Genomic DNA, 18324 nt, shown 5'->3' with positions numbered 1-18324 from the left:
CATCTTCAAAATTCTCAAATGATCCAAGCTAGCCATGGCCACCGAGCCAATGAGGGCGCGCGCTTTAACCATCTGTGTTCCCATTGGCTGAGAGCCCTGTGACGTGGGTGGGTGGGCCTGCTGCTAGATAAACTGAAGGTACGCGCGCCTGCATCTTCAGTCTGTCTGCAGCTTCGGAGTAGCTAGCATGGTCGAGGGGAGAGAGTAAATTGTGAATGAAACTAAACTTACTGGTTAAACTCAATATGAGAACATTCTGAACTAAATGGGCAATGGACTTTAAAATACCCGGTCGCCCATACTAGGAAAATGTATAAGAGTATTCAAACACTAAGAAATATAGAAAAGTTACTAGGATAATAAAGATACATCCATGCTTTGACACCACGAGCAGTGACTACGAAGGTGACAGTCGAAAAATGCAGCGCTTGACACGAACATCGCAAAACATCAAAGCCAGTGAAATTAACAGTGAAAGTGTCCAAGGGATGTTATCAGTGAAAAGAAAGTACCAAGTGAATTTAGCTAAGAGAATGTGATTGGGGGAAATTATGTAAGTGTTAGAGGAAAGTGTGAGATACATGTGAGGTGCACTTAGCGACAACCCTGAGCCAACGTGCTAGTATGTGGTGGTGTGACGTGTGATGACTATGTGCGCTTGCTTTAATATCTCAGGTGAACTTTGAATGCTTATGCCTGATGTTGAACTTCGACTGATGCCCAGGAGTTTAAGATGCCTGTGTCTGTGTTCTGACATCTGAAGTTACTGGAAGTTCAGCTGAATTTTAAAGTTACTCAAGGTGGGTTTGGTTCATCTTCCGTCGCCAGTGTGAGTTCAAAGTCAAGTTTTATTATTATTTTCGTATTCCAGCTAGTATCGCCTTCTTTTACTAGTATGGCTGGTTCTCTTTTACAATAGGCTTAATTAGGGTTGATCTACTTTTAGGTGTGAGTAAGCAGAGTGAATCATGACTCCCTTAGACTCTATGACTCAGTGGTGTGAGGTAGACCCGACACCCTGGCATCCACGGAACAGAATTAGTCACTTGCTATATTACCACATTTGGCTTTCCTTCCCCTCACCATCCACCCTCTCCCTCAACCTGGCCCTACCGCATGCCTCCATAAGGTCTGCCAGCTGTTGAATTCACCCCATGTCCTCGAAGATGCCTGTGTATAATCGTTGCCAAGCTGTTTTTGCATCATTCAATACGAGAGACTAGTTCCTGTTTACTCCACCCTGTCTTTAGGCGGGAAAACGGGTGGTGGTGATGAATAGGGTCAGGATGATGATGATAGTGAGCCCTTTCTTCATCATTCACCATTAGGCAGTCGTTCCTGTTTACCCCACCCCATCTTTCATTGCGAGAAAAGGGCAAAGATGGGGAGGAGGATAAGCTGACTGCCAGGCATGTTTAAAATACGAGATCCATAAAGTCACGTCACGGTGGCTTCCTTATATGTCCTTCTGTCTGCATGGGATATTTATGGTAGTGGAATCTATGTGGGGCGTTGGCTAATGAACCTAAGTCCCTTCTATGCGGTAATGCCTTGTTTATTTTATTTCTACTGCTATATAGATGTGTTTATTGAGCTTAGGTGAGGAGGGGTTAATGAAGGCCACATCTAATCCCTCCAACTCCAAAACCCTCTGTCAAGCCGAATAAGCTCGTCTGGAGGCAGGAGAAATAAGGCAAAGGATGACCAAACCGTACTGAAGGGCCTAGGTTAAATTTAGCACTGAACGCCCACCCCTACATTACCCTAGACGCCAATATTTGACCAGTGTGTTTCCGTCTTCAACAGGTTGCGGATTCGACCAAGAGGGGAGAACACTAACAGAGCACGGTGCTTAAGAATCACTGTAACCTCTCTCCAGCTGGCAAGTATGAGCTAAAATTTTCCGTTTGTTATAATATGTATTTTGTACGGGTAGAATATGATGCGTGTGTGTGATGCAGCGTTGGGGATGTTATATGTGTGACGTGCATTGTTTCATTATACCGAGTCTACCTCAATATCAGCAAAGGTATTTCAAGACACCCCAGTAATTCCTCCAAATGCAATATGTAGGCAGCCGTTCCGGTAATGTTTAGTCTGTAATTCCTTTGAGTATAAACTGTTGTCCAGGTTTGTGTTATAACTAGCAAGCCTCTTGTATATAAACTGGTCTTGGTTTATGTGAGTTACACTGACAGTCAATTTCTAGCAAGCAATCTTCAGAGAATAAACAGCTGCTCTTGTGTTTCTCATGGTTTATATTTCTCGAGTATAAACTGCTGTAACTGCTGTCCTAGTTTCTTTGTCACTCTACAGACTGCCACGCCACATGCAGAGGGTGACGAAATGGGGTTACCTGCCCCCCCACCACACCTGGGCAACATCTTCACTTGGCTCGCTTCTTTCATTCCTCAGATGCGACTTCAAACTACAGCGTCATCGCCAGAATTCAGGTATTGGATCATGTGGTTCTCCCATGACTTTCTGTTACTAAGGTGTTTTTCTGTATATCGTTCATTCATGTACTGACTTCATCTTTCTGTTGGTTCAGGAGCGTATATTTATGATTCTCTCAGTTACTAGAGTGTGTATGAATATCGTTAAGTATAGAATCGTGTATTTATTTTTATGATTCTCTCAGCTACTAGAGTATGAATATCGTTAAGTACAGAATCATGTATATATATCATGGTTCTCTCAGGTACTAGAGTGTGTGTGTGTGTGCATTTCGGTAATTCATAGGTGGATATTGATTCACCTTTCCACAGGTATGAGATTTTGTATATCCCATGACTCATCCAGCTACTAGAATGTGTGTGTGTGCATACCATTCATTCATGTGTTGCACTGATTAAGCTTTCCAGAGAATATAGTATTTTAGATTTTTCTTTGTAGTGTAGAAATCTAAATAAACTCGACTACAGTAGGATGTGCGTTTCATTTTCACGTTTCAGATATACTATATGTAAGTTAAGTCCTTCAGTGCCACAAGTTTCGTATGGTGGGAGTAAACAGCTAAAGAGCTAATCGTAGTGAAGGTTTTAACAACTTGATGCTACAGAGTGATAGTTTCCAAGTCAGGAGGAATGTGGACGTCAAATATACACCTACACGCACGTCTTGCCCTTGTACATACGAGGAAGCTATTTTAGCCCTACGTTTGCCGCCAATGTGACGTAACAGCTTGAAAGGCTTCCAAAAACGCCCATTAGCTAACTCGCTTCCACAAAAGGAGTGAAAAATATCTCCGTGTGTGTACCGCCCCCCAGCCGAATGCGTCAGAGGCCACAGTTTGTTTACGTTGGTCTAGATTTTGTAACACCACCTCTCCGGCGATTTATTTTGCCTACGGCACCTTAACATTATCTTGTATATTCCTGATGCAAACTACGTTAATATTGTTGGTGCATAAACAACATACAGGACGACAGTGCGGAGTAAAATGCAAAATAATTCCTTTATAAGTGTCACGAAGTCACCTGTGCTTACGAGACTACGGCGCTGAATATGACTAAGAGTGCATGGCGTCTGGATGGAGTCTGCGAGATTTCTTAGGCTCCAAACTTAGGCCATGTATATACTTTGGGTAAATAGATAAGTCAGCGTCGGTAAACATTTCTGGTCGTGGGGGGCTGGTATTTAAAACTGGACAAATATTTACAGAGGCAGTCATTGTGTTTGGGGGAATCAAAGGAGGAAAATACACAGCGGCTGAACAAACGATGGATTATGAGGTGTGGCCATGTTTGAGTGTGTTAATAGGCATTCAGTGCTCTAAAGTCGGGAAGGGAGGGAGTGGGTGTACACGGTGACTCACGCTGCTTAAAACATCATTGGATTGGTCATAGGCTTGTAGAGGAAAATAGCCATGTCTAAGTGTGTGTGTGTCAATGACCATCTGATGCCTAAAAAGTTGGAAAGGGAGGGAATAAACGGTGACTCAAACTGCTTTATAAAAAAAAAAATCAAAGAATTTGTCACATGCTTGCAGATGATTAGGTTCGTGTGTGTGTCAATGACCAGTTGGTATTTAAAAGTTGGAAAGGGGACGGAGTGACTAAATGTATGCAGTGACTCAGCCTGCTTAAAACATCGCTGAATTCGTCACGTGTTTGTAGCTGGAAAATAAAATAGCCTACCCTTCGTCACCGTCTGAGTGCTAACTTTAGCCTCTTCGTCAGACTCTGCTTTCCCTACGAATTCCTGTTATGTAAAGGTAATCAGGTGTGAAGAAATCGACGAACGGAGCCAATGTGAGTAAAAGCCACTGCCAGCGTGGTAGTACAACCTCTAGGCTTCGTCTGATCATGACGATTGAATGAGTATTTGAGGAAAGAGGGGAGGGCGACTAGTCTTTAAATAATCATGATAAAAATATAAACCAGAAAATACTTAACAAATGAGTGTACAGGGTGCTAATATACTTAGTTTATTTTTTATATCTGAATCGAAGTTTCTCGGTTGATTTCGATATTTCACACAAGGAGTGAATTCTTTCCATACAACTTTGAATGTTCTCACAGTGAATATTCATTTTCTACGATTTCGCTTAACTCTTAGAGTAGGTCAATAAAGAAGTACACAAGGAAATGACAGAAGTGTTGAGAATAGGGAATACGGTAAAGATCTTTCTCTTTTAATGAGAATACCAGGCACTACAACAGCCTATCTATACGTGACCAGGACGAGAAAATGCTGTTTGAATAATTTTTAGAACCAAATAATCAAATAAATGCATATTCCTAAGTAAAGAATGTATACTGATCACAACTCGCTTTAAAAAAAAAAAAAAAAAGGAGTGTAAGGTCGCGATGAGGAAACGCTCGGAAGAAAAATTTGGAAAGAAGTATATGAGGAATTAGATATGAAAGTCTGAGTAGAGAAAGTATATGCAGCCTCGTGTGTGTGTGTGTGTGTGTGTGTGTGTGTGTGTGTGTGTGTGTGTGTGTGTGTGTGTGTGTGTGTGTGTGTGTGTGTGTGTGTGTGTGTGTGTGTGTGTGTGTGTGTGTGTGTGTGTGTGTGTGTGTGTGTGTGTGTGTGTGTGTGTGTGTGTGTGTGTGTAGCCGAGGTGTAGTTTAGTGTGTGACCGTAACTATGAAACTAATACGCAAACAGGTATACAAAGAAGTGAATGAGTAACAGAGTGAAGATAGAATTATATACTATGCACAGATGGCTTCCTCAACCCAGGTGGAATCTAGCCAAGAGCTTCTAGTCTCTATCCACCTGGCGAACGCGGAGTCATGTATCAGGGAACTAAAATAAAAAATGAAAATAAAAAAAACGTGACGCCAGCCAGAAAGAGAGAGAGGAGGTGGGGTGTGAAGAGGGAGTGTGTGTGTGTGTGTGTGTGTGTGTGTGTGTGTGTGTGTGTGTGTGTGTGTGTGTGTGTGTGTGTGTGTGTGTGTGTGTGTGTGTGTGTGTGTGTGTGTGTGTGAGAGAGAGAGAGAGAGAGAGAGAGAGTCGGGGGTGGGAGGAGGAGATACAGTAAAGAGTCTAGTGTCTAAAGGCTGCCAAGTTTGTGTTGTTGAGTATAAGATGAAAGGAGACTATATGGGTCTATAAAAGAGTCTCAGTAGGGCTGCATATCCACCGTTTATAACCCACACTGACAGGCTTTCCTTGAGCTGAAGAAAATCGTCTGAGGAGCAGTAAGATCAGAATAAACCGGCCTAAGCACACGTAAGATTATAAGTTGTTGCTAATAAAGAAAAAAGCCTTGAAAATTTAGCCTAGAAAATAGATCAACACATTAATTACGGCTTATATTGGCAAAGTTACATTTAAAGGGGCGAACATTAACATTTTACCTTTATTACGATATATAATGAGACGGTGAGCAAGCAATTTTGAAAACCTGTGATACGACATTTGGAGGCCACATGATTATTCAGAACATTAGGTAAGTGTTTCGTATTTATTCGGCTAAAATAGGAACTAGTATCCTCGTCCGCAACTGTACATTTATCCGAATTCCAAGTTCAAGATCCTCACAAAGAGATTTCCTCCCACAAAGGCGTCTCTGTCTACCTAGTGCCAGGTGAGTCATGAGGTGAGTGAAGGTACGGTTGATTATACCTGGCACACCTGGTGACGGGGGGGATGTGTGTGTGTGTGTGTGTGTGTGTGTGTGTGTGTGTGTGTGTGTGTGTGTGTGTGTGTGTGTGTGTGTGTGTGTGTGTGTGTGTGTGTGTGTGTGTGTGTGTGTGTACAAGGGACCTAGCCTGGTGACCGAGCTACTAAATATATCGCCATGACCATCAGAGCAGCATGTACAAGGGGGTGTTCTCGCCCTCCCATCCCCCACACCAGCAGGAGGAGCCCAAAATACAACAGTACACCTCCCACGCATCATCTACACCCCCACACTGCCTGCACCCACACCACCTACACCTCACATAATCTACACCCCACACAGCCCTCAACCCAAACCGCCTACACCTCACACCACCGCAACAGCCGCTACATTTGACACACCAGCAGCTGCTCCCAAAACTACCTACTCACTTCTACCTGGGGATTAGCCTAACTCTTCTTAACTATCAATATTTCAAGCAACATGAGCATCTAACTCTCCCCATCTTCTAACTAGGAATCAGTCTAACTCTCCTTTAACGATTAGTTTTTCAAGTGTAATATGACGATCTCTTACAGTCCTTTCAGCTCTGACTCTCCCTGCTTATTAATATTTCAAGAATAGTACGATCATTTCATATAATCCTTTCTAACTCTCCTTGACTATTAATATTTCGAGTCAAGTATTATTCCGTACAGTCCTTTCTAACCCATAAACTTAACTTCCAATCACGCTCTCATCGTACCCTTACCCTGCCTCGCAAATCCAGAAATTATGCTTCAAATCTCACTCTCTCATCAAACCGTCACTCTCTAACCTACAAATTATGCCTCAAATCTCACTCTCTGATCAAACCCTCACCCTCTAACGTACAAATTATGCCTCAAATCTCACCCTCTCATCAAACCCTCACCCTCTAACCTACAAATTATGCCTCAAATCTCACTTTCTGATCACACCCCACCTTCACACCTTGAACCCTTCCTTATTTTCCACCACCTAAACTGTACCTTCACCTCCTTCATCTTCTCTTCCTTCTGCCATATGGAGATTCAACTCACTCTGTCCCACTCATCCCCAAATTGTACCCTCATCATCCTTTTGTACCCCGACTAAGAATCCAAGAATCCGACTGCTTTTATTTACCTCTATTTAACATTTATCTTTACCAACCTCGTTTCCTTTGCCATGCTAGTACTCCGTTTGTACCCTACCCTTTCTCTGTTTTATTTATTTATTTTTCACACAGGAGCCGCCCACAGTCACACCTCATTTAATCTCAATACACCAAGAATTATGCCTTTTTTCCACACCTATTTCCCTCTGCCTACACCACGAATTCTCTTCTAACAAACGCATATTACATTTACTCTCAGTTGAAAAAATAGGCTGCCTTCTTCAACACACCTCCTTTTCTGTCTATATACCAAAAGACATCCGTTTCTGCACACTACGACAACTCTCTCTCTCTCTCTCTCTCTCTCTCTCACCAACACCCTAACCACATTCGTTCCCTCCCTCACCACATCTCCCTGGCACATCTCACTTCACAGGCTCCCCTCACTTCGTCTCCACACACACACACACACACACACACACATCCTCCACGCCTGCCATTCCTCATCACATCAACACGCCACCAAGCAACCCCTGACTCTCTCTCTCTCTCTCTCTCTCTCTCTCTCATAAGCTTTCACATACACTGTCAGAGAGAGACAGACAGAGAGAGAGAGAGAGAATCTGTGTGTATGTTGGAGAGGAAAGTGTGTTTTTTTAAGGAAGGTTTGTGTATTTTGGTAAGTCTCTCTCTCTCTCTCTCTCTCTCTCTCTCTCTCTCTCACACACACACACACACACACTATCCAACAACCTCAAAAACATACACATATGCACCTCCCTCTCTCTCTCTTTCTCTCTCTTAAAAACACACCGAGTAAATCTTTCAAAAACAAATACACACCAAGTCATAATTCTCTCTCTCTCTCTCTCTCTCTCTCTCTCTCTCTCTCTCTCACCATGCCACCCCAACCATTTAACTCCCCAGGCGCAACAGTCTAATTTTACTCCCCTTCTCCCCCCCAAAGCCTCCCCTCCCACCAGATGTCGTCTCCCTCTCTCTCTCTCTCTCTCAACGCTCCATTAAAATCCATAAGAATAAAGCACACCAAGTCACACACAATCTCTCTCTCTCTCTCTCTCTCTCTCTCTCTCTCCATACCACATCTCAAATCTTCCAACCTCAGAGCATCAACTTTCCTTCACTTCTACTGCAACCAGACGATTTTATTCAGCTTAGGGGAGGCTCTTAGAACTGGAGGGGTTAGATATGGCCAGTATTAAGCCCTCCAGGACAAGAAACCCCCCTGACAGCTGAAGGAAATCGTCTGGAGTGGTAGAAATAAATTAAAGAAGACGTGGTTATATTGAAAGGATTTGAGGTGTCAAGTGGAAGAAGTTTGCTAGTAAGGAAGAAGTGCTAGTGCCTCTCTCTCTCTCTCTCTCTCTCTCACTCACACACACACACACACACACACACACACACACACACACACACTCTGAAGTCACAGTTTGGAACATTTTCTCGTCTCACACAGCTTATGGGATCTGTCAATATTTCAGTCTCCCCTGGCTCTCTCTCTCTCCATTTTCTATATTTCCTAGACCCAGTTCACCCTATCTATCTATCTGTCTATCTACCTATCTATCTATCTATCTGTCTGCTTGTCTGTCTGTCTATATGATTGTCTCCACCTAACAATCTTCCTCTCTTTGTCTGTCTGTCTCTCAGTCTATATGTGTGTCTGTCTCCTTCTATCTATCTATCTCTCTTCCTTCCTTTCTGTGTCTGTCGTCTGTCTATCTATCTATCTGTCCCTGTTCATTAACGACTACTATTCCTAACACACACCACTCTCAGTGTCACTCCCATTTAGTAAGCAAGCCTGTCAATCCCTCTTACTCAATCAGCCTTGCATTCCTCTCTCTCTCTCTCTCTATGAAAGACACCACTTAACTCCTCCCATTAAAAAAACTAACTCTCTCTCTCTCTCTCTCTCTGAAGGACACCACTTAAACTCTTTATAAAATCTCTCTCTCTCTCTCTCTCTCTCTCTCTCTCTCTCTCTCTCTCTCCTCCCTGACCTCACACCTGCCACATCTCGTCAAACAGTCATCCATCACACCCTATCTTCTTCCTTATACAGATGACACTTGGCAGCCACAAAGTCTTTCTTTAAAGTCCCTAAAATGATGTACAATCCTACCTTTACTATCCCTAAATCACTGTTCAATTCGCCTATCCCTAAAATGATGTACAATCCCACCTTCACTATCCCTAAATCACTGTACAATTCTTACTCTCCTCAAAATGGTGTACAATCCCACCTTTACTATCCCTAAATCACTGTACAATTCGTCTATCTCTAAAATGATATCCAATCCTACCTTTACTATCCAATTCGCCTTACTATCCCCAAAATGGTGTACAATTCTAGCCTTACTATCAAATTTTTCCTACTCAACCGGAACGATCCTACATCTTGACCATGAAAAAGCGAATCTAAACGGAATTTTAAAGCTTTTTATTTTTTGCATCTGTCCCCAAAATAATGTCCTATCCAGAAGCTCAAACTATTAATTGCTATCAGACTCTTAACTGCCATCCAACTATCAACTGCTCTATGACAAACTATCCTAATTTTTTGTGACTACGAAAATAAGTGTTAATGCTCGCGTATCATTTTTTTTCTAGTAAAATTGACAAACTAGAACCTGGGTCACTCTGAGGAAAGGAAAAGGTGGAAATGCTGACTAAAGGAAGAGGAAGAAGGGAGAGCGAAGAAGAAGGAAGGGAAGATGTTGGAGCATTTAATGGAAGGAGGGAAGAAAGAGGGAGAATAGAGAAGGAAGAGAGAAAGGAGAATATATTGATGAAAAATGAGAAGAAAAAGAGGGAGGAAGAAACAGAAAAAAAAATAGTATGAAATGAAGGAAGAGCAAGAAGAAATAGGCGGAAGCAAAGGGAGGAAGGAAAGAAATGTTAATGGAAAAATAGAGAGGAGAGAAACGAGGGAGACAGAGAGAATGGGGAGGAAGAACATGTGATGAAGGAAAAGGGAGAAAGAGAATAGGGAAAAGAGAGAGAACTAAGGAAGAAGAACCAGGAGAGAGGGAAGAGAAATAGGAAGAAGCAGAAGCGAGGGAGGTAAAGAGGAAGAACTAGGAGGGAGAGAGAAATGAAGGAAGCATGGGAAGGACTCAGAGGGAGGAAGAAACAGGCGGTACGATCCACGCCTCCCCACCCCACGCGTCTACCACTTGCTATAATTAACCCCACCTCTTACCACCACCCGTGTGTGCTCTCCCTCATCCCTTCCCTGCTCGCTTAACACACAGCAACGACGCCCCTTAACCCCCATTCCCCAAGGGCTAAACTCCCCTCACATGCATGCTCTGATAGTGTGGATGGTTATGGCACTTTGGACGACGCGAGATGAATCACCCTCTTGAGGCACCGGATATAAGTGACACTGGGGGTATTGGTGTGTGTCAGTGTGAGGTATTTAACTTGGCATAAACAGTGTAGTATGTGTCACACTCTGTACACTATATTATGTAAGACACTGTTGTATAATCTTGGCCCACATGGTAAAATGTATCCAAGTATAAAAAGACGTCACTTACAGCAACGTATAGAAAATATTATAGTGCTTCCAAATATTATAGTGCTTCCATATTCTATAAGGTTGTACTGCTATCACTGGCTGTAGCAACGTCTGACAAATATCACTGTATCGTTTCGAAATATAAAAGTCTGAAGTTTCATCATAGTCTTTTGCAGAATCTGGCAAATATGGTAAAACTTTCCAGATATATGTACTATACTTATTGGCTTTAGTGTAAAACTGCTTCCAATTGTATGAAGATTTTACTTATCTCCTTGGCTTTGGTAACATTATGCACACACACACACACACTCTGTAAAGCATGACCACTTAGCTATCAAAATGTACCTTATGAACGATATACTAAACAGAGTAGGTCATACCGCGACCTGTACGGGCATCTAATCTAGTCCCACATATGGCACCTCCTCTCCATCAGTCACCTGCCAGCTGCTTTAACCTCAGTGGCTATTTCCTCTGCCACAAAGAACTTATATTTTCCCCTCTTAATGGGCCAAAAACAGATGATAAATGTCTCTTGTCATTTTCGTCTTTTCTGAGTGCATACGCTGATGTACGCAAATAATTTCCTTCTAACAATGCTCGTAGTTCATGGAGTCATATTATACACAGGCATCAACGCAAATTCTTCCCCCTCTATTCAAAATACATGATAATACATTGCACATTGTATCATAGTCAAAGCAGGCATAAGCGAAAATATTCCTTTCTTTAGTATGCTCTTCACACTGCATCATACTCAATACAGGCATCTTCGTTTGTAATTCTGTGTTAACAATGCATGGTGTAATTCAAATATTGCACCAAAAATTCAACATAGGCATCAGCAAGCATATTTCCATGTTCAAAATGCAATAGCTTTTCATGTTCATCAGCATCTCGCAAACCACCACCATTTACAAGTTGTCTGCAAGGCTGTCATTTTCAGCTCTAGTGCCCACACGTGTCCCAGGAGCACAGTGTAAAGTCCCTCCACCCTGCTACTCTACTATTTATACCCACAGCTACCACCACCATCACTACCACACCTCAAGACAGCCCTTGAGTGTGAGCAAGACCTCCACCAACCCACCACCAATACTACTACCACCAAATTACAGTATGCTGGTAAATACACTGTTTGTATACGAAGGATATATTCTGGACATTTCAGCACGTTCAAAATACATCTCTAGTCTACAAGCAGCGCATTGCTACCAGCGTTACTATACTAATACCACTAATAGTCCCACTACTTAAAGTACATAGAAAATACAATAGGAATAGATTTGCCCTCACCATAAATAAAGCTAAAATCTAGGTAGGGTTCTGAGTAGCACAAAACAATGGAAAACCAAAACGTGATGTTGCGCCTTAACAATATGTGTCAAGAAGCATGGAAAAGGTAAAACTGGGTGTCTTTATAACTGATTATTTTATTTATGTTTCCCATAGGTTTTGTACATTATAATAGTATGTTTTAAAAGGCTGAGGAAACACAATACAGATGTAATGGCAACAGCCAGTCATGCATCCCTTCACCTCTTCGTAATTTTACACTAAAAAGGCCCAGACCTCATAAAGAAATAAAGGAAAGTATATATTGCCAGAGCTTGAGCATAGATTTAACCCCTTCGACGACGGGGACGGTTATTTTCCGTTACTCCTGCCACATCCGGACGATTTTATTCAGCTTACGAGGATTGGGTATATCGTGGACCCCTTTCACTATCAGGGGCTCTCCTGGGCTAAGTAAAATCGTCTGGTTGAAGCACGAATAAAGGCGCGTATTCTAAGTGGCGTGAGAGACTTCGTAACATCTCTTCAACAGCAACTTATTCTTCTCTATTACACCTGAACATTCTCCTGTATGTTATTTATATCATATTAATACTGATACAGTTTCCATAAATAACATACACGAGGATAATGAAGTGGAATGAACAGAATAAATCGCTGAAGAGGAGGTGTTACGAACCTCCAAAGCCACTCAAAACACCAAATGACGTCATCGTGGCGAAAGGGTTAACTTCCGCTGGACGGTGTCAGAGCATGGTAATAATTTTCAAAGGAAAGAGACAAATTACATTCCAATACAACATGCAAGAGACGACTGTTCTCCAAAGAGGCACAAAATAAATGACAATAAACAGAAAAATAAGCTTACAAAAATACCATCATAAATTTGCTATATGATACTTAAAGAGGTTAAGCCCTAGTAAACAGTCCAGGGAAAGTCCAATAATAAAATGAAAATCGTCCAGGAAAAAAAAAGAAGAGACGGGAAGTGAAAATACAGCCAACATTCTATGATCAAGCATCAAACACATACAATGGTCAACTGGCACTAGTCGTATATATCCAAGACTTCAAACTCCTGGGATAACTCAAAAACAGACTTACGAAGAAATCCCATCGTAACTACAATCTATTTCAACAGGAAGAATGGATATGGTAAGATTTCATCCTGACCCATCCTTGTCTTTCCTGTAAAACTCCATCTTAGTTACGATGGATAATTGTCGTAAGATCGTTTGTGAATCTACGTCCTGTACTCTGCTTTACAGGCTTACGAGCAGCCACAGTCCCCCTTGAAAACAAAGAAGCCTCGGTTTTCTAAATAGATGGTAAGGTTTCAGCAGCAGCAAATATGAAACCTCGACTTGCAAGTGCTTTCAAGGCGGATGATTCTGCTCTTTAAAATTTGGGGGTCTTTTCTGCTCTCTCTGATCAAGCCAAAAGGAAAACTAAGTGACATTAAGTGGCGCACCCCAGGGCTCTGCTAAGTGACAGATGGGGGCGCCGGCAACGATTAAAAGCCCATTGATTTCTGACCACTAAGGGGCCAATGGGGGATGCACAGGACACAAGATAGAGGGAATATATTATGGGGTACAGTGTGGGGGGTGATCAGGAGTAGACCGACGTATAAAAACGCCGAGGGGACCAATTCTACTTCCACTTTGTCTCACTAGGTTGCCAGCAGTGTGTGAGAAAAAATACAAAAAGGCCAATGTCCAGAAGCCACACCCGGTAGCCCAACATACACAGAGTTTGTAAATTGTGTGGTCTACTGACATTATGGTAAAAAATATAGGCTGAGCAACCACGTGGACACTTAGCTTCCCCCACACTGCACCGGGGGATCGTCTTCTTGGGCTTGGGAGGCTCATTAGCACGTCTTCCTTAGTGATTTAGTCTGCATATAAGGCCCTAATATTCTCTTCTATGTTACCAATATTCTAAAATTTATATAGACAACATAGGTGTATTACCGTGTCATGCAGAAATAAATCGATAAGTAAAAGATGCTACTGAGCCTTCAACTCAACAGCATCTCTCCCTCAGTGATTTATTTCTCATTATGCCTTGGTATCCTTTTCTATACTATCTAAAATAATCTAGTATCTCCAAACTTTGCTTAAATTACATAAAAGAGGAATATTACCGAACTATAAGCAAAATTAAACCAAAAAGTAAGAGGTGCCAACGAGTCTAAAAAATCCACAAGAAACCGACCCCAAAAAACTGGACGAAGAATGCCTACATGAAGTTCTTAGGCTTTCTTACTTTTAACCGTGAGCACTGCGGATGTCTCTGCCTGGCCAGCATTGTTGGTGGCCCTGCAGGTGAAGGTGCCCGAATCCTCTGGGTAAGTCTCCTTTATGTCCAGCACGGCCGAGTTGCCTTCCATGAACATCTGCAAGGAGGCAAAATACAATGGGTTTAGTTTGGCTTTGTTCTGATGCTGCTCACTAAAAAGTAAATAATTAAATCTATCACATACTACTTAAACATACAACAAGATTAATGCATAAATCTTACAGACTTATTCTACAGTATTACATAAACTTAATACAAACCTACTGCTTCTGTTAACACGGATTATGCCAAAGGGAAGTAATAAAAGTATCGGTATTAAATGAAAATGGCGTTCCACATTATCTAATCAAGCTCTGCGGCATCGTAACTTCATGGTATTTTGAGGTTTGAATCACTGGTTATGGATCTTTATATCTCTTTCTTTATACAGTACTTAGGAAATGCCACAAACTTTTCATAAATAATAGGGAGTGAATAAAACTAATGCAGCAAGCCTGAATGATGAAACAACTGTCCCATCTTCGCTAAGCACTCAAATACTTTTCCTATCGTGTTTTTTTTCTTTTTCTTTTCCTGTTTCAAGCGCTTGTGTGTCCAATTTCTAGAATATTAATAGCAGCAGAGCGCACTAGCAGCAGACAAAGGATAGGATAGAGCGAAGGGCGTAGTGTCAAATAACCTCGCCTGTGTGTAAGTGGTGCTGCCTTTATCACATCTAGAGTTTCAATGGGGCGTGTCGTGTATTATGGAGAGCATCATCACCACGAATGTACATTACTGATAATCATTTTGTTACTAGATTTTAAGATTAACCCGTCTGCTAATATGAACTCTCGTATGCATTATATTCTACCTAAAACCAAACTATTTTCTGCAGATGACAACACCCTTAGCACTTGTAGCGTTAAATATTTTGTGTGTGTGTGTGTGATGCGTGTGGTGCGACGGTGAGGACAGGCAGTGTGTGGTGTGGTAAGAGTGCGGTGTGCTAGGGTGAGCTGTGGAGGAGCGAGGGGGTATAGCAATGTGTGTGTGTGTGTGTGTGTGTGTGTGTGTGTGTGTGTGTGTGTGTGTGTGTGTGTGTTTATTCCCGCGATAATTGAAGCAGAAAACGATGGGTGTACATCTATATAGAATTAAAGACGTTTTGAGAAATTGATCGATTCACTTTCAGAGTAACAAATTTCAAAAAATGAATAATATATAAATAACTGTACATAACTTCGAAAATGGCAAAGGGCGATACTTCGAGATGGAAAACGGGATATCAATTCACCCTTTCAGCCAGAGAACGTTCTTATCATTTTATTCTTATCTCCAGAACTGATTTACCTTGCGTTATTCTTTGAAACTGACGGGTTAGTTTTATCCTTAATTAACGAGGTGTTTTGAAATATTAATGAGGACTGAACCTACTTTTTCCAATTCTAGTAAATAATAAGAAAATAAAATCGCCAAAAGAGTAATTAAAAAGATGTCATCGCTGTGAAGTTCTTGTGTGTGTGGAACCATACTCGTTTTACTCGAACTTGGCCAAAAATTGTCATCTCTGCATCTTGAATACTGAGTGGCGGCAACAGATTAACAGTAGAATATGATGCTAGTCAAGAAGAGGTGCTGTAGAAAGAACTCAGAACAACAGCATTTTCCTCTACCACTGATCTAGGTGAAATAAGTCGCGACAGGACGAAAATCTGGGCCAATTTAAGATGAAAGGAGTAGAGTTAATTATGAGAGAATTTAGTGTACGTGTCAGTGATAAAGAATGACATAATCCCCCTTGGCACTGTAAACAAAGCCCGCCAAACAGTGACATTCAGTGAGGTCATGGATACTGCAGCAAGCCACTGTCATCGTCGTACAGAAATAGAGACAGGACAAAGTGCACTATATTTAATCCCTCTGCTGTGTCTCCTGTTTTTTCCTGCCATGCCCAGACGATTTATTTCGCTTCGGGAGATCTCGTGTACCAAAGATTTTTAATGTTTTGTTTTTTCTAGTCACTGGCGATTTATTTCAGATTAAACAGAAACTTCAGATTAAACAGAAGGGCTTGCAAACAGTCTCCATTAACACTTTACCTTTAATAATGGTCTTTTTTATTATTTACTTATTTGTTTATTTATTTTTGCTGTCGGCTAACTTTGGGAAGCCATCTCGTAGCGAATAAAGTTACCTCAATTCCGCTGACGTATTTTTGGTATTTTTTCTACTTTGGATGCTTAGGCCTATCATACTGCGGGGACTGATAATATAAATAATTCTTCCAGTTTGAAAAGTCCGTACTAACCTAAATAAAGGCCAAAGAGGTCATCGGACTGAAGGAGCTACATCTCTCTCTCTCTCTCTCTCTCTCTCTCTCTCTCAATACAAATAAATATTGAAGTTGGCCCCACTCATGTTTTTATAGCGAGGGTTGGCGGTCGTATGCGGTCACTGGCACGAGCGACGGACAGGTGGCGCCTAACCAGCTGAGGGGACAGTGGGTTATATATATTGTTTTTGGCTTTACACACTTCTAAACTACTCCTCCTTAGCGATTTATTCTGCATATTACACTACCTTTTTCAATCGATTATAACTTTCTTCTTCTGTTCTTGGTATGTATGTGGCGCTATACCGATGGGACAATGATCATATTTGCGCTAACTCACTTCGTAATGACTCTCCCTCAGCGATTTACTCAGCATATAATCACCTTAACCCTTTCAGTATGATGGCACTTTTGTTTTATTCCTGCTGTTTGGTGGATCTCTCAGCTAATGGAAAAATGGATCTTTTTTCGTAACCACTGATCCTAAGAGATTTATATTTGCATACATCTTCATACATGCCTGGGACAACTCTGGCATCCTATTTATGGTGACGACAGGTGATAATTTTTAGTTCGGGGTACATCACAGGAGTCTGGGAGGTTTTAATATCGCTACAATTAACCCGCTCATGACTGAAACAACTCTACTATTCCAGGTGACGTCAGAAGAATTTGTTCAGCTGAGAATAAACTACATGAGCCTGAGAATAAAGGTAATCTGGCATCCTTCATAATTCGTAGCTAATCAGAGCGACTTGGAGGCGTTTTGTCTGCGGCCACCCTCTGTGGGATTAGGGCGTCGGACTATAGAGAGATAGACAGATAATCAGATGGACCCCAAACAGCCAAACACCTTGAGAAATATCGCTTGGGGTCAGTGTCAACAAAGAAGTGTCGTTACTTCCTTGGCTGACTTAGCCCTGTGAGTTCTGGCACCTGATCACTTCCTTACCAACACAAATATTTACCTGCATTACCGTTACATTGATTGAGAAATATCGCTCAGAGTCAATGTCTACCAAAGAAGGGGCGTCGTAACTTCTCTGACTGACATAAGTGTGTTTTGGCACCTGATCACTTCCTTACCAACATATATATTTACCCGCATTATCGTTACACTGATTAGGAAATATTGCTCAAGGTCAATGTCTACCAAAGAAGGGGTGTCGTAACTTCTTTGACTGACATACGTGTGTTTTGGCACCTGATCACTTCCTTACAAACACAAATATTTATCCACATTATCGTTCTGCTGATGAGTGTTACATTGACTGCATTTGGCATGACTCTTTCGGTGGCTTGGGTATAAAGGGTGATATATGGGGCTCTGGAGGAGGGTAGGGGAGACAGTGGCATGGAGTAGATTATGGAAGTCATGCGTGAATTGGGAGGCGACGTGAACGAAGGATAGAACAGAAGATCGTGGCAGTAGACAGTGGTTTGGTGTAGGTTATGGTCGAGTCACTAGTGAGTCAAGAGGAGAGGGAGATTGATACAAGGTCCAGACGGCGAGACAAATAATAGAAGTTGTCGATAATAATACAGTATGTACGGACTGACAGAGGACAAGGTGAAACAGCAAACGGTGACACTGCGATATAGCGAAACAAAGACAGAAGTAGTTGATAATGGCATGGTAGGACTGATACACAACATAACGTGAAACA

At 41.8% G+C, this 18324-nt stretch overlaps 1 protein-coding gene and 1 long non-coding RNA gene across 2 annotated transcripts in view; one reads left to right on the top strand and one right to left on the bottom strand.

Annotated features, from left to right (window-relative positions):
- LOC145407519 (uncharacterized) overlaps nucleotides 1-18324 on the bottom strand; it is a 280710-nt gene that overhangs the window by 165354 nt on the left and 97032 nt on the right. Inside the window, exon 58 of the mRNA XM_080278443.1 lies at nucleotides 14311-14440. Within this exon, the coding sequence (XP_080134569.1) occupies nucleotides 14311-14440 (130 nt within the window). The remainder of the gene's footprint in view (nucleotides 1-14310; nucleotides 14441-18324) is intronic.
- Nucleotides 192-2918, top strand: LOC145407444 (uncharacterized). The gene is made up of 4 exons (XR_013898726.1): nucleotides 192-800; nucleotides 1807-1886; nucleotides 2317-2453; nucleotides 2769-2918. It is a non-coding gene; the product is annotated as an uncharacterized LOC145407444 (long non-coding RNA).

Source organism: Coenobita brevimanus, chromosome 73 (assembly GCF_032717465.1).
Source record: "Coenobita brevimanus isolate Jiangsu-jjx chromosome 73, ASM3271746v2, whole genome shotgun sequence".
In the NCBI taxonomy this organism is placed as follows: domain Eukaryota; kingdom Metazoa; phylum Arthropoda; class Malacostraca; order Decapoda; family Coenobitidae; genus Coenobita; species Coenobita brevimanus.
This window is presented reverse-complemented; position numbering and strand designations above follow the sequence as displayed.